The 17,777-nt window shown below is 39.6% G+C and overlaps 1 protein-coding gene across 3 annotated transcripts in view; it reads right to left on the bottom strand.

The window, feature by feature from the left end:
- CORIN (corin, serine peptidase) overlaps positions 1 to 17,777 on the bottom strand; it is a 210,588-nt gene that overhangs the window by 36,828 nt on the left and 155,983 nt on the right. For all 3 annotated transcript variants that reach the window (XM_046649906.1, XM_046649904.1, XM_046649907.1), the window contains exons 11-16: positions 16,398 to 16,629; positions 12,063 to 12,208; positions 11,176 to 11,283; positions 3,678 to 3,791; positions 1,771 to 1,881; positions 276 to 405 (exon numbers count right to left, since the gene is read on the bottom strand). In XM_046649906.1, coding sequence (XP_046505862.1) covers positions 276 to 405; positions 1,771 to 1,881; positions 3,678 to 3,791; positions 11,176 to 11,283; positions 12,063 to 12,208; positions 16,398 to 16,629 — 841 coding nt within the window. The remainder of the gene's footprint in view (positions 1 to 275; positions 406 to 1,770; positions 1,882 to 3,677; positions 3,792 to 11,175; positions 11,284 to 12,062; positions 12,209 to 16,397; positions 16,630 to 17,777) is intronic.

Here is a 17,777-nt window from a genome sequence, read left to right as displayed (position 1 = left end):
GCTTTTATAAATAAGGAAAGTATTTCATTTCAGAAGCACGTAGAATACAATTACTTCATTTACTTTTAGAGGCTTCATCAAAGTAGGTTTTGAATCCATGCTCTTCAGAGCAGGTGCCTGTAATTAAAGGCAGTCCTCTCCTGACTCATTTCCGGTGCTTTGGAGGGCTCTGCTTGAGAGCACTAACTCACTCTGCATTCATAAGGAAGATATTATTGCCAAGTCCCGCCAAGCCCTCTGAGAAATTCATCAGTGCTACAAACTACTGACCTTACCCTAAACCCATCTGCTTGCAGGCCAGCTGACTCAACGTCTCCTGCCAGCCGTCTGCACACACATGGTGTTCTCTGGCAGATTTGTGCACAGTCAAGAATGAAGAGGAGTTCACGTTTTTAGAGAGGGTCACTGAGGAAAAAAAAAAGGAAAATCCCAATTAAAATCACTTCTTGGGGGCCAGCCACATGGTATAGTGGTTAAGTTCAGTGTATTCCACCTTGGTGGCCCATGTTCGAGGGTTCAGATCCTGGGCATGGACCTACACCACTTGTCAGCCATGCTGTGGCAGCGACCCACATATAAAGTGGAGGAAGATTGGCACAGATATTAGCTCAGGGAGAATCTTCTTCAAGCAAAAAAAAAAAGACGAAGATTGGCAACAGAGGTTAGCTTAGGGCAAATCCTCCTCAGCAAAAAGACAGAAAAAAATCCCATTTCTTCTCATGAAACCAAATGATAAGTTTCCGTGACTTTGCTTCCCTTACACACATTCATTTTAATTTATTTTAGTTAAGAACCATTTGGGAAGTACTCACCCTGTGCAAATCACTGCTCTCAGTGTGATGGAAGACTTAGATTAGAAATGAATTAGAAATGTTCTCTGCCCTCAAAGAACCATAGGCTCTAGTGAAGGAGACAGACAGTTCTTAACTTTTCTTCACGAGTTAGAAGATGGCCACAGGCAGGGCCCATTCCCCTGAGTTTACACAAGGATTTGCATAACTATAAGGAGCTAGTTGTAACTTCATTCTTATTTCCTTTCAAGAGAGCATATGAGAATGCAAGCGTGTGAGTGATGTTAACTTTGGATTAATTTGGTATGTGCACTAATTCCTATTTTATAGAAGAGCATCCTCTGTAATTCTTAATAAACACAGATCATTTGTGGAACACTGCACAATTAATCACAACGCAGATGATAATCATGATTTGGCCAGATGACGTAAAGGACTGGAGTAAGAGCCAAGTGAATGGAAGAAGTGATGAGTATGAGACGATAGAATGAATCAAACTTGAGACTACCAACTGCAACATTGATCGTACTGGCGGGAGATGCCTTTAAGTGCTGTCTGTGTAGGGGATTGGACAGTTAAAAGTCCCATCTGGAGCAAGAGTATAGGGAAGATGGAAGGGCCACTTTCATATCCTGTTCCAGGAGGTGTCAATGATACAAGAATGACAGAATATTGGTAACTGTTGAAGCTGGATGATAACAAAGGGTTAAAATTTTTATTATAAGAGTTACGTTTCTAAAAGTTTGAACCCCAATTTTTTAATATATAATATGGAAATTTCAAATAGAGAAGTAACTTGGGGGAAGTTTTCTGTGAGTTGGAAATAATATATATGAATCACCACTGCCAGCTTTTCTAATAGGAAAGCAAAATAGATGAACTTGGTTAGTAAAATTCGCGAAGCCATTTAGGATTCGTTTCACTTAAACGGCTGGCAGGCCTTAGAGTGCACAGCACATGGCAGAAACAAGCCACTTACCACAGTCCCACTCATCTGAACTGTCTAAGCAGTCGGCTTCACCGTCACACCACCGGTCACGCGACACACACTCATGGTTTGCGCATTCTAGGTCATCATCTTGGCAAAGTGCTGGCAAGGGGCACAAAAAGCAAGAAGACAGAAACGTTTTAGAAGTAAATGCAGTTATCACTACATGCACATTATCATTTGCCAGCAGGAGCATGGAAGGAAGAAAAGATGTTATCACCAAGACCTCCAAACAGGTGTCAAAGACAGAATAACAGAATTGGTACGATCTCATGTTGGAGATGCCAATGCATACAAATAACAGTCATTTAAACAGAACTACTATCTCCAAGTGACTAGATTCTCTAGTTCTAACAGCAGGATTAGAAAGGGGAACCCAAAGCAGTAGAAATACCAAAGATTACAGAACAGGGTTGAAATCTGAAGTGGCATGAGCAGACTAAAGTCACCATAGGACGAAAACAAGCTCTGTCCACACATATGGATAATGTTTTTGGGCTTTTTTAGTCTCTACTATTAAATGACTTTTTCAGTCACATACTAATTCCCTCTTGGGTTTTTAAAAATTGTAGTGAAACTCCTTGATTGCCTACCTAGCATCCTTTCCTTTCTTGCACCTTTTTTAAGGGAACCTGATTTTGTTCAGGCCCCTCACCCCAGCTCCAGAGAAAGATCCTGATTAGGTTAAGTGGAACATAGCATTTTTCTGACTATGATTACTTTTTCTGAATATAATCATTAGTCCAGGAGTAAATATGCAATCCAAGATCAGGGTCTTGCCCTATGGTTTTGTGGGTTGGGCTTTGCCAAATAGTTCCTGCCCAAACCCTGCTGGCCAGGCAGTGTGTCCCAGCCCAGGATAGGGGCAGGCGGGAGGAAACAGCATCTTTTTCTAATTGGTTCTCCCTAAGGGGGCCTTCCTTTTGCAATTCAGCTGTTTGGGTGGAGTCTTTTCTAATTTACACAAAGGCTCCTGACAGCTCACTGGGACTCTACTCAAAGTTGACCCATCTGAGTGAATCCCTAATTGATGTTTCAGAGATGAGGGCAAGGTTCTTGCTCCTTCTCACTGGATATGATCAAGGAAGCATGGCACCCCAATGCTCTTGGGAACCATCTTTTGACCCTGATGGGAGCCAGCCAGAGGTCAAGCCAAACAAAAGAACCACAGAAGAGGTGCTGAACTCCCACACCCAGCTTCAAGAATCTACCCTACACTTGACTTTTTCTATGATAATATGATATATGTGATATAGACAATAATAAAAGATAAATGTCTTCATTGTATAAGTCAGTTTGAGTTGGGCTTTCTGTTACTAGTAGGTAAAACATCTCAGGAGATATATATATTTTTCTGATTCTAAAACTACTAGCCATTCATTTAGAAAATATAGAAAAGACAGAAACAGCACAAAAATTTACTAATCCCACCATCCAGGGATTATAATTGTAAATTTTTTATCATGACCTTTTCCTATATGTGGTTATATATACTTTCAAAACTCTGGACAGTAGTACACCTAATACTTTGTTTTGTTTTATTCACCTAATGATATGTAATGAACCCAGGAGTAAATATCCTTCCAATTTAACTTTTAAATTTACATATTATTTTATTTTGTGGTTGTTTTTAATGCCCCCTATTTTGGAATATTTGGAGTGTTTTAACTTTTTCTATGTGATAAATAATGCTAGAATAATATCATTGTGCAAATATTTTACACACGCTTGATGGTCTTCTTGACATACGTTTTTACAAGTGCAGTTTTGGTCAAAAGGTCTGAACATGTAAAAAGCTTTTGATACCTATTTCCAAATTTCTGCCTTACATTCAAAATGAGGAGTAATTAGTATTTAAAATAAAAATGTTGTGTTGATCAATTCATGCCATCACTTACAGCAGTTTTTTTCATCCATGCTTTCAGGGCAGTCTGGGAACCCATCACAGACAACTGTGGGCTTCAGACACTGTTTATTAGATGGACATTCCCAAAGCTCTCTCTCCTCACAGCCTGGAAACAGAAGAAAAGTTTATTTGTAATAGATGTGGAGGTGAAAATAATGGTGAATTTGATCAAGCAATGAAGAAAAATTACAACACAAAGGCATGATTTCCTTTTTCTTAAAGAGTTTTGACTCCTGTATCCAATGAAAAATGTAATTTTAAAAGTAGAAATACTCCATAATCTCCATCCTGCAGCATAAGTAGTGCAGCTCTCCTAAGATAAGATCAAAAGTGACATATGGGAAATGGGAAAAAAACGCAAACGCAATTATACATTAATATTCATCTTGAGCTGTTCCTTTTGCTTTCTGAGTCAATTTGCCAACACATAAGACTTATCTATAAAATGATGAGTTATGCTTTTAGGCAAATATGCCAAAACTTAGTGATATAAATGCACATTATCTCAAAATGTAATTTCAGTCAACAAATGGAGAGGCCATCTGTGTGTTTAGCAAAAGAGCCTCTTTCGATGTCAAATACCTACAAAACCAGTGTAAGAGCCAGGTGTGAAAACCGTTACTTTAGTAATGTAGTCAGAGATCTGAGGGTAGAAACTCGATCAATGAATATGAGAAATGAACAAAATTTGCACAAGGTCAAGACTGTGAGCTCGAGCTTGAACTTAACTTGAATCTGCCTGTGAAATAGCAAGCACTGGTGATGAACTTAATAAATGCCATTTGATTCAAATGCAGGGCATTTCATACATCCACTAAAACATGCCAGGAGTCCAATGTGTTCTCGTCATTCCAGCTGGATCCATGGCCCTCACCAGGCTGTAAGGTGCATGAAGAAAGACACCACATGGCATCAGTCTTTGGGTACTCTTCACCCCCTGCCTAGAACATTGGCTAGCCCTCGGCAGGCCCTCCACACATGTGTATTTTAAATGGAGCTTTATTCACGTAAGGAACAAAAAGTCTCTTCTTCGCAGGAAAGGATAATTTAGTTTAAGGTGAGTGAAATGCAAAGCAGTCATCAAATAAGGAGTTCCCAAAAACATGCTATTTCTCATCTGACCTAGTACAAATAATTCAGAGAAATTTTGTAGATGATTGACTCAGGTTTTTTGGAATCCATTAAAACAAAAAATCTGCTCTTTTCAAAATTCTCATTGAAAACCGTTATCAAATTAAGTCCTCAGAAGAGACCTTTTTACTCTGAGCTAAAATTAGATTTACAGTGTTTCACCATTCAAAGATATAGGAAATAAACAGTGAGAGCCCTTCACTAGCTGTACATCTGGAGTGGTCTTAGGCCCAGGGACATCTATTCTAGGAACTCATGGGGATCTTATTTGGAGTTTTCCGCTAGAAGAGGATATAGACATTATCTGGAATGTTCTGACAATGATAGTCCCTTGTGTCCCTGAAGATTTGAGAAGGAGCCCGTAGTCTGCTCTCCACAGCTTAGCTCCTGCCAAATGGCACAGTGGGTCCATTCCACCAGAGAGCAAGGAAAATGAAGACAGAGGTCTCCGCCTCCCACAGGGCCTCCCCAGCTCCAGGGGCTGCTTCTCCCACCACAAACCACACCACTTGCTAGTAGAGGATGAGAGAAAATAGTGTGAGTCTTTCTATCTGTTCACAAGGTACCCTCCCTACGAGTAAAGAGAAGAACTTGAACATTTGGAATGAGCTGATGAAAGACCACAAAAGTAGATCTTCTGGGACATAAGGCCTGCATCCGCATGAATAGTCATGGTAATAATAAGAGATAACATTGATTATGCACTATAAATCCACATTCTCAAGATGAGTTATAATTCTTACAGTAACACCACACTCTCAATATTATGATCACCATTTTATAAGTGAGGAAACTGAGATTTAGAGAAAATAAATAAACTGCTCCAAATCCAGCCTTACAGAGAAAGATCCAGGTGGGATCCAGGCACAAGTCTTTAGCTGCAGTCCTCTATAAAATGAGAACGTACAGTGTGCATAAGGAGTAGGAGCGCGGGAAGCACAGTTTCGCATCAAATCACAGCTCCAAATCTCACTAGCTGTGTGACCGTGACTAAGTTACCTAACTTCTCTTATCCTCAGTTTCCATATTTCTAAAATAATAATGGTAATATCTGCTACATAGGGTTGCTATAAAGATTAAAGGGGTACTCTATATGCATTAATTTACTCTTCTGTATCTTCTCTTTTCTAATAAAAGTTTATGTGGGCTAATACCTCCTTTGCGGAGTGATGGTGAGCATAAATGAAGGAGAATGAAAAGGTCAAGACAGTCACATGGAAGAGAGTATGATTCTTTTGTGAAGAAACTACTTTCTAAGTGACACTTTTGGTATAATTCTGTTTTAAATGTATGCTTCCAAAGGAAAAGGGTATGACTCCATTAAAAATTAGACAGGTATGAATGGGATGGAATGTGTAACGTAGCTGTAGGTCGTGAAACCAAATAGTCGTTGATATAAGGATAACAACCACCCCAGCACAGAGATAATGACAGAGCCCACCACGGGGGCCAGGTGTGTTGCTGAAGTGACCAACTTGTCCCCATTGGCAGACACTTAAGCACTAAAAGTCCCTAGGTGTAAGAATCCCCCTCAGTCCCAGGCAAACGGGGATGCTTCGCCACCCTGAGGGTGCTCAGCATTCTGCTGGGTTCTCCAGTTCCTCCAGCCTCATTTTCAACAAAACTCTGTGACGCAGGCTTCTCTGCCAAGGGCAGATGCCACCTGAACTGGGGCATCTTTTTTCTCTACCAAAAAAGTTGACATTATAGGTAAAGACAGCAAACTGCCTTAAAGTAGATGCTTCTCGTACTGTAAGAATCTCTCAGTTATGCAAATCTAGGGTAGACAGGTCTGTTCATTAGGCCCGCTAATTGAGCTACACAAAATAAAAAATATCTTCAGGGAGGAGCTGGTCACAAGGGGAAAGGGGCAAGGTGATTCTGGGTCCTGGAGCTGGCAAAAGTTGGAACAGTCTGGATCTAGCCATCCTGGGCCACCATCTGTCCCAGGAAGTGGCTGTGGGTGTGACCTTGGAGCGGATCACAGGAGCTGGACCAGTGAGGCCCAGGCCTAGAAGGTGTGAAGGCCCCTCCAGAGCATGTGACTCTGGGCGATGGAGCCCTAATCTCTAAAAACAGCCACAGAGGTCTCTGCCCCAGCACCTGTGGTGGCAGCCCGAACAGACGCCTTGCCTCCCCATTGGACTCCAGGCCTGCCTGTCAGGGGCAGCAACACCAGGACAAGTCTTAGAGCTCCCATCTGCAACTAGAAAGTCCCAGCAATCACCCCAATTCCTGAGTCAATGCCCCTTTTTAGGGGTACCATGCTTATGTCATCCTCCTCAATATACGCCGGCCTAGTACTCTGTGAAGAGGCAGGATGAAGAAATGGAAAGAGCTCTAAACTGCAGGCTGGAGGCCCCTGCAGTGACTGTAATCCTGGAGACGGGGACATCCACCCCAAAACAAGCACAACCTCTGGACAAGGCGCCACCCTGCTGCCCATGTTTGCTGCGTGAACCAGGGACTCTGTCCGGCCCATGCTTTGGATGCTACACGTCAGCCTGCTCTCCTCTGCCATAAATAAGACCTTGGTTTGTCAGAAACAAGACCAAGCCAGACAAGAGTCCTTCCCTTAATGGAGATCCCTGGGGCGAGCTTCAACTGGAATTGCTTTCTGGATTTCCTAGCATCATGGCAAGTCAGTTCTTAGTTGTTGTCTTCTGAGGACTGAATAAGGCATGTTATAAGCATTCCAAGCTGTGGAGGATAAAATGAGTGTTCTCCACATTTTGCAAGGGAGGAAACTGAAGTCGAGAGAGGTTAAGTGACTGGCCAAAAGTCACACAGCCTCTAAGTGCTGAGTCAAGACAAATCCAAGTCTACGTCTCCACAGAGCACTCTCTGCCATCCCAGCCTGCTTGCCCAGGATGCCATATAAGACAGCAAAGTGGCTAACCAAGCGCAAAACAGCTAAAGGGAAGAAAAATGTCTCTCCCTTCACATGGAAAAATGAAACCCTACTGAGCAATCAGAGATCCTGAAGATTCATCCTGAAAGCACATTTGTGGGTATGTGACACAACACGGACACAATGACTCACTCAGCCTTCTGCTAGTCACGGTGAAGAGTCAGTCTCTGCCACAAGTGGAGAGATGTGAAAGCATGGGGCCTGGCTTTTAAAGCACTAAACAAGCCCGTGAAGCCCTTCTCTGTGAGAAGTTATACAAAAATTATTAAAGAGTCCAAACAGACAGAAAACAGTCTTTGGAAAACTTTTGAAATGAAGCTGTAAAACCCACAAATATCAGAGTCAGAGGCTTTGAACACAGCCCGAAAGGCTTTTGACCCTGAGAAGGTGTTCAAGTCATATTTAATGATTTTATTTTACATGAGCCCAAGAGGAGATCAAAGATAGATGACGATATGATTTTCAATCATCTGAAGATAAACAGAAAGACACTTAATGACACTCAGATATTTGTAATCTGAAAGATTGTTGCCAATCTTTCTCCATATGATGTATGCCCTTTCCTATAGATTAGTAGTCAATTAGTCATTGTGATGCTGTATTCATGTAACAAAGAGTTTTATTTCTACAGTAGATATAAAGAAAGCTTTAGTTATATTCTCACTGAACTGTCCCGGTGAGCAGACTTGCTGCTCTCATCACAGCCCAGGTACCATCTTGCTCATGCTGGTAGCTCACCCAAATTGTGGGCACAGAGTTAGCAAAAGTTTACCTCAGTCTCACAAACTCAAATCTATAGTGTGATGTCAGAGCTCACACATATAATCCCGTTATTTTCTTTAGTTTTATTTTCTTTTATGTTGTTCTTATTCATTTCTTTGCCCAGATCTTTGCCCTTTTATCCATTGCTTAGATACCAATGCTTGGAAAAGTTTGGATTGAAAATAAACTCGTTTCATCAAGTCACTACTTTTAAAGAGAGCTCTACACAAATACTATATGTTAAATTAATGACAAACCATCATCCTTTAGGATAATGAAGTGCTTCTTGACTGACGGTGCTGACTCTATAAATCAGTCCCATCTTTTAGGCTTCCCTCCCATGAAGCAATTCTGGAATGATGCGCTCAGATATGCATAATACTTCCAAACACTTGCTGAAAACATTTTTAATATTGACAGTGTTCTCAACTGCTGTTTACATTAGCAGTTACACAATCAAAACAACTTCAAGGATAAAAATTTACCACAAGAACAGGAGACACTTCAGAACAACATTGCTCCTTGCTACATTCTAACCAATATATTTTAACAGTGTATTTATAAAGGATGTGCTTTGGCCACCATGTTTTCCTGCTGTAGATGTGCCAAAGAAACACAAAGTAAATTTCCAACACAGAAATTACATTAAAATGAAATTAAATAAGTATTGTTTTGAAGGGAAAACCTAATAATGTTGTTAGAAGTTCTAGGGAGCTGCAGATGTGTGAGAATGAATAGTAAATAGTCACATTATTCAGTACAGCCCAAGCCAACTCCACAATGGACAGAATAAGTCAAAAAGACATGAAGCTTGGGGAGAAACCCAGCTTCGCTGGAGCCGGTGTTTGCATTACCAGATGGTATGCCTATGCACACTTATGGAAATAGAGAGAAAAACTGAACAAGTAGGCAAAATCAAAACTGGTTGATTTAGCAATGGTCCTCTGTTGAGCTATCCTCAACCTGACATTCTTATTTGATTTTAAGTGGCGTGTCCTCCCAGAGCATCAGACATGCCCCTTCAATTGTGTTCATACATCCCAAAAAGGAGAGTATGTGGAATTTCTATTATCAATTGCTTTGGAAAACTTTATGAGTTTTCTGATAACATAGTACTGTTGCAGCAATTAATGTAACTCCAAGCATAGTAATTTCTTACTCACTTTTATCTTTTCTTAACTAGAGCTCTGATAGTGCCAACAATATTTTGAGTGTTTGATAAGGATTAGGCAATTTATTCTATCTTTCCAGTGTGCCTCAATGCTGTGGTCGAAGCATTGATGAAAATTCATTACTTAACTAGAATTCTGACATTTTAGGGTTATTTAAACTCTATAGCACTTTGAATTTCTCTTTGCGAGAATATATTCTTGAACTCAGACTGATCAGTCTTGATAAGGCTCTTTTTGAAACTAAGCTTTTACATTTTTCAAAGATTTAGTCCTCTACTGCAAATTTAGGTCTAACCACCCCAATAGAGTATCATGAAACATCTTTGGAACCATCTAAAATAATCTATTTTAAATTGCATCTCAGAATACCATAACCCATCAAAGTCATAGTTTTGTGAACAAATCTAATAGATTCTCAATAAATTACTTATATAAGGGATATTCAATGAGTTTTGATTTATTCCTTTACATAAAGACCACAAACAAACAAACAACAGTAGCTTCTTAAAATACTGTATCTTCCTCCCTAACAAAATTACCCCTGGTCATTGTACATTCTGACAGCTCTAGTTTTCTAGAAGATGCACTTGTCCCTATTTATAGCAGCTGACGGGATTTTAGTTGATTGCATGTGACATTTTGTCTAGACCAGACAGGCAATGTCTACTATGGAAAATTCATTTTGGAGAGCAAGGCAATATTTCATACTTCAAAGGCCAAAAGAATAAAATGATTTCAAAAGATGTATTGCCTTATGTGCTTTCAACGGCAAAAAGTGTCAATTTTTTTTAAGCAGAACAAGCTAAATAACTATAACCAAACTGTTCTTTGGATAGCCCTTCAATCATTTGCTTTACTCCAGAGTATTGCTTAGTAAAGAGCGTTGCCTGTTTCCTATTCTCCGACACGTTCTGAGGTTACAAAGATTTGCAGGGAAATAAGATGGGAATTAACTCCACCTAAATTACCACTGGCATTTCTGGCCTTTGCATTGGTGATTTTGGAGCTCAAAGGCAGAAACGTCAGGAAGAGTTTTATCCTTTGCCCACAGAGACAAAATCAGAGAAGGCATGAAAATAAATCCCAATTAAATTTGAACATTGGAGGCTGAACTCTGTCTTTGTGTATCTAGATGCCTATTTAACAACATGGAAATGAGATGCAAAGACACATATTATTATGACTTTAAAACAGATGACAATTGCTTTATAATCCCTAATGATAACAATAATTCCTTACATTTGTAAAGTGCTTCTCCTTTTACTAAGGGTTTCCGCATATATCATCAAGGTGTAATTAAATAGAGGTGTAATTTAGGGAAAATCAATAGTTAACAGGAAAAACACTTATCAATTCATACCTTGCCATTTGATAATTTAAGAACTAAATGTCTTAGCATTCAATCCTTGTCACTACTCACAACTATCAGGGAACAGTTGACATTTTTTAACACAGTCCCTTATCCTAACCAGTTATTACTTACATTTAAGAAAAATGCCATCTCATATACATACCACAATTTTCTTCATCACTGTCATCATCACAGTCAGCCTGACCGTCACATCTTCTGGAAGCCAGAACACACCGTCCTGAGCTGCACTTGAAGTGACTAGGTGAGCATTCTGTGAAAACAATGGGCCATGTTACTGTCAAGAGAGAAAACCCAGAACCAACCCAGAACCGTCAGCTAATTTATCTATTTATATGTGGGATGTTGTGGAGAAGCTGTTACTGAAGATAAGATAAGAATGGTCTTCCATTCAGCAAAGCTGAAATAGCCAAAGTTAACTTGGCTTTCTTCTGTCTCGGCATTTTTGTCCTTCATCCTTGGCATCATCTCTTTGATCAGCTGTTTAATATCTTTATGCTTTGCTGCAATTAACTATCTTTCCGAATGGACTACCTAACAACTGCCAGAGCTTGAAATGTCCTGTGGTCAATGCTTCTAACTATCTAGCTACTTTTAACGTGTCAATTTGTTTCCCATCCTAATCTTTCCACCTGGTGGGCCGGTCCCCAATTCTATTTCTCTACCCGATGATGCTACACTGCCAACATTTCCGAACACTCTGCATTTGAAGGAACCAAGCCTTGATGTTCCCCATTACCTTCAGGACCCCTAGTATAAAAGCAGTATCCATATATAATGGGCTCTGTGAGTTAAGTGCCGTTAAAATAAATACCTGGAATATTAAATTCATCTCTGCAATTTATTTTTAAAACAAAGACGATGCCTAACAAATGAGCACCAAATTCTTCAATGTAATCAAATTTATAGATTCACTCATCTATGTAACCTAAATGGCAACTAAATAGAAAAAAAAAAACAGAGAACCTTCAAAAGGCAGCTGATAGATTCGTCCATGTTAGATACCCCACTGTAATTAATTTAGAAATTAACCTTCTACATCTTCATCAGGCATTAGGCAGGTTTGATTGTCTGAATTTTCCTCTGGAAATTGATTGCAATCTGTGTCTTCAGGCCACTGTAGGCCCACGACCCCGAGAACAGACTCACAGTGTTCTTTGGCGTGCTCACACAGTGCTCTAAAAGAGCAAGAAAGACAAAACATTAGAAACACAAAGGGCTACACCTGAGATGTTTGTTAGGAACCTATGCAGAGTTTTAATTCTGTGTGGATGTAGGTCTGTGTGTGTATGTGGTGTGAGTGTGTACCAATATATATAGATGCACGTATATATAATAAGTATTTGGGAAAACAAAACGAGTAATATCTCTACAAAGGAAACATTCCAGCAACATACTTTCACCAATAGAAACTTCATTGCAGAAACAGAAATAGAGATTTGTTTCATTTTGTTTTTTATTGAAATATATTTGACATATTGTGTAATAAGGTATAAAACATGTTGATTTGATACATTTATATACTGTAATATGGTTGTCATTGTTGCGATAGTTAGCACCTCTATCATGTCATAATTCTCATTTCTTTTTTGTACTTGGAATAATTAAGATCCAGACTCTTAGCAAGTTTGATGATTATAATACAATATTGTTGCCTGTATTCACTACACTGTGCATTGTATTTCCAGGACCTATTTGTCTACTAGTTGCAAGTTTGTACCTTAAACAACATCCAGGACACAGAGTCCCTTCTCCAGTTTGCCTTTCTCGTTCTCTCTTCTGTCCTTCAAGCAGATACATTCTCCAAGGTTTTTGTTCCAAGCAGGGAAATCCCTAATCTCACTGTGAACAGTCTGCCACCAAAAGTAATCTGTACAAGCCCTCATTCTCAGGGGTTGCTCCCTCCAGTGACAAGCCACGTGAGCCATGGCATGTGCCAACCTGGTTTATCTAAGGTATTGCCTCCATTACTCAGCTTAGAAGTATTGTCGACAAGCTTGGTACTTCTCCCAAACCCGCCTATGTTGAGCTCAAGTTGGTTAAAACGAAGTCTGTTGTTCTTGTTGTTGTTTTTAAAGAAAAGATATACTAAATATTGTTCTGGGTGCTTTCATGTGTGTTTTCCCATTTGTACCCAAAATATTTTTATAACTGAGGTATCAGCATGTCTCACAGAAGGTTTCTTTACTTCCTAGGGAAAAAAAACATGCTTTTGCCTCAATGTATTACCAAGAAATTAATTACATGGTTAAAAAAGCAGACACAACCAAAGTAAAGTTCCTAGGCAAATTTCTTATTTCCTTTCAAATACATTCTATTTCTCAAAAGTTTCAAACTTTCTAAGCGAATTTCAACAAGGTAGGGAATAGTTAGCAATCGAACGGGGAAGTTTCAGAGAAAGCTCTGTCTACATGTAAGTCTGGACAAGGCAGAGCGTAACTCGATGCTGGTTTAGCCTAGGAATTTGGGGCAAAGACAAAGCCGTGGCGTTCCCACACTAGTTTTGCCAGAATGGGAAGTTCAGTAGTATTCAGTAACTCTCTTTTGGACTAAATAGTTTTGCTGCAGATTTATTAAAAATGTATATAATACAATTGTTGCTGCTTGTTTAAATTAACCATATGACGTCTAATTTATACGGAAGACCGTATAGTGCCCAACTCTACTACTTCCTATTTTTCCTATAAAATGGAAATAACGCAATATGCGGCACTACAACTCCAGGGGGCGCTGTTCTCATAATCTATATGGTGCTCAGCCATAGACAGCGCCCTGATGGCAGGGGCCGCCCTCAAAAGGTTATTATGAGGATGAGATGACAGAAGTATCCTAAAGTACTGAGTACATTGTCAGGGCTCAATAATGTTAGATTCTTCAGACTCATAACAAAAACTAAATTAAGATCAATAAATTGGCTTGGCAAAAGTAACTATGCATTGCTTCATGAACATATCAGTATATTATTCTTGTCATAATATTAAAAAAATTTTCTTATAAACAAATATCTAAATGCAAAATTTATTTTGATAACCACTGAGAATGAAAGATTTAAGTGTAAACCTAAGAAATAAAACTAAAGTGTCTAAAAGAAGTTTACCAAAATGCTAACTGAATAACATTTCAGGATCAATCTCATCTCAGGCTTTTTAATATTAAAATTAAGCCGTGAAATTATAAATTATATGTGGATATAAATTTGTTCCAGAGAATATTGCACCACGAAATTTTTTATACATATGAAAAGAAAGTCAAATACAAGAATTTGTTAAGTGCTACTAGGAATAATTATTCACTGTCATTGATCTTGCTTAGCAAAAGTGGAATAAGATTTAGAAATAACTTGTAACATCAAATTGGTAGATTTTTTATCAGCGATACTTGAAAGGGCATTTAACAAAATTTTCAGAACTATCTTGCACAAGCCAACGTTAAGCTTTACTCTCTCTATTTGTACAATTTGTTCAGCTCCCCAAGTCATTTTGAAATTTTATTGTTTCCTGTCCCGACTCTACGATGCCCCTACTTTGTCATCCATTTGATATTCGGTATATAATTTATTGTTTTCCCATCTGTCCACTATATTGATAGTATTGCTTTTTCTTAAAGCTCTAAGTGACTTCTGATCCCAACATATGGTTTCCATGGATACCACTCACATTTAGAGAAGCTCATCTGTATATTCACCCCTTGATGGAAAACATTCGCCCTGGAGCGAGCAGCAACCCACCTCTGTGACAGCATCTTGTACGCGCACATTCTCTGACTACAACCCCTAACACAGAAGTTGCATAGAAGAAGGGCAAAATGGCCACGATGTGGCCGTGTTCCTGTCCTATCATCAGAGCTATTGTTTATTCAGTGCTGACAATCCATCGGAAGCACTTTACATTTATGCACTTCCATCTAATCTCACAACAACACGACTCAACAATTATGGCTATCCTGATTTTGCAGGTCAAGGAACAGAGGCTGTGATCTCTGAGGCATCTGTCTCAGGCTGCACAGCAGCTACAGAAGAGCCAGACTTGAATCAGACAGTGGACTCCAAAGGAGCACTCTTAACCCTTAGGACATCACTCAAACCCTAGTCCAAGCCACACTCTTGAAACGCTGTCCCTTACAGTTGTCCCATCTTATCCTCGAGGACACATTCCAAGACGCCCAGTGGATGCCTGAAACCACTTCAGATAGTACCGAACTCCATACGTACATACTATGTATTTTCCTATACGCATATACCCATGATAAAGTTTAATTTACAAATTAGGTACAGTAAGAGAGTAACAACAATAACTTCTCTTTGGCATTTCTGAATTGTCGGCATCACTACTCTTGTGCTTGGGGCCATTATTAAGTAAAATAAGGGTTACTTAAACAGAAGCACTGCAATACCAGGACAGTCAATCTGATAAGTGAGAGAGCTCCTAAGTAACTAACTGGCAGGTATCGCAGCGTATACAGTGTGGATACACCAGACAAAGGCATGATGTCAGGGTAGGACAGAGTGGGATGCAGAGGGATTTCATCACATTACTCAGAACAGAGTGCAATTTAAAACTTATGAATTGTTTATCTCTGGAATTTTCAATTTAATATTTTCAGACCACGGTTGACCGCAGGTAATTGAAACTGCAGAAAGAAAAACCACAGATAAGGGGAGACTACTGTATTTCATTCAAGCAGGTTGAAAAACGTCAGTGATGTCCACCCCCTGTCCCATCTCTGAGGTTGGCGTTATGTCTCCTTCAGGCCACTCCCTGTGTAACGTCTCTAACTTTTGAGATTTATCGGAAGGCAGCATTTTAAACACACATCAACGTTATCAGAGGAAGAGGTAGATAGCCTCCTTCTTCTGCTAACTCACTTTTTTTTTTTTTTTTGGTGAGGAAGATTGGCCCTGAGCTAACATCTGTGCCAATCTTCCTCTATTATGTATGTGGGTCACCACCAGAGCATGGCTTGATGAACAGTATGTACGTCTGCGCCCAGGATCCAAACCTGCGAACCCCAGGCTGCTGAGGCAGAGGGTGTGAATTTAACCACTACAGCAATGGGCCGGCCCCCTAACTCACATTTTTAAAAATGCTTCTTGATCAGCCAAAATGACACATATGTGATTTTATTTGACTTAAGTCCACAAACTATTATCAAAAGGAGTTCATACCTCCCTTGTTTGGAAGTTGAGTAATGAATTCTTACTCAAATACTCATTTTAGAATTCCCATTTCTTTACCTTTAAATAGGTAGTTTATTAAACACAGAGCTCCTTAGCAAAATTTGCATTCTGTCTAACTCAAACTAAGTCTTCATTCCCATGGTTCTCCCTGGGGGAAGTGAAGATGCTTCGGGGAGACCTCATTGTATTACCTGCAGGGGGGGATACGGAGGTTGGTATTCACATCACACTTTGGTACCAAAATGGTGCAAGCAAAGAACATGAGGTATTTGTAGCAGTTGGTTTGAACAAGTGCAGGGAAGAGAGAGGACTCCCAGCTGATGGATGCTTCCTTTTGAGTCCCGTGGCCAAGGTAATTTGGATAATTTGTATGGTTGTAGGGCAAATTCATGCAGAGTTCCAACGTAATTGGTTCACATTGACCTAACAAGAAAACATACATACAGATACATACATATATATATATTAATTTCACATATAAAATAATTTCTTAAAAACTTACAAAATTGAAGTCTATCGTACCCTCTTTATAGTAGCTAAGACTAGAATGCAAGCAGTATATAATATTGCTGTCAAGATAAATAATTTGGTTAACAAAGTGCCAGACCAAGATTCATTTCTGTATATGCAGCTGCTAGCGGAGTGTCCAGCACACGTTTTAGAAAGTCTTTCTCTTTTTTTTCCTTGGCTCAACTTATCTGAAAGTGACTCTCTTTAATGAATCCTTCCACTCACTTTACTTTGCCTTCTTCTTCTAATCTTCATTACTTCTAAACTAGTATATCCCCCATCATCTTCACAGCCATTAAAAAGAAATGAATTTGGCTAAATAGGCAACTAGATGACTTTTTTCTATTTTCTTTGTTGATCAACAGATTTAAATACAAAGCTACAAGATTTCAGGGCAAGGGGAGGCTGAGACTGGTTAGATCTCCACTGCCAATGAGATAAAAATCTTAACTCATTAGCTTGGCATCCAGGCTATTTCACACTTCAACCACAGCCTAACTTTCCAGCCTCATCACCTATGACTATCCCGTCAGCAACATTTCCTTGGTGACACCAGACATTTTGAGAATTGCTTGCCTTTATGGGCCCTGTTAGCTCCTCTCTTATCCCTTTCATATCTTGATATACTTGTAATCACCCCTCAGATTCAGTCATGCTTCTAGCCACCAGGTGCAGACATAGCCCCTGCGGCCTAGCATGATGCTTTCCCATCCTCCCCACCAAGTTAACGGCTCCTTGACCTACAGGACTCAGCATAAACACCTCTTCCAGGAAGGCTTCCTGGTCAACCACTCTCCCCCTCCTACTATGAGTTTCTGCTAGGCGCCATAGCTTCTCAGGCATGTTCCAGCCATAGACTCATTGTTCTCTGCTGTATTCTTTACTGACTTGTCTCCCTCACACAATTGGGAGAATTTTGAAAAATGAGACTTTATTTCTTGATCTCAAAATCTGCACCTAGCACAGTGCCAGAACGAAGGAAGGAAAGCGGGGTGGGGAGGGAGTGTCAGGAGCTATCCTAGGAACTTAAAATGTAAAAAATAAAAAAAAAAGAGTCCCTG

Source organism: Equus quagga, unplaced genomic scaffold, assembly GCF_021613505.1.
Source record: "Equus quagga isolate Etosha38 unplaced genomic scaffold, UCLA_HA_Equagga_1.0 146_RagTag, whole genome shotgun sequence".
NCBI lineage: Eukaryota > Metazoa > Chordata > Mammalia > Perissodactyla > Equidae > Equus > Equus quagga.
Note: the sequence above shows the minus strand (reverse complement) of the source record. Positions and strands in the feature narration are given on the sequence as shown.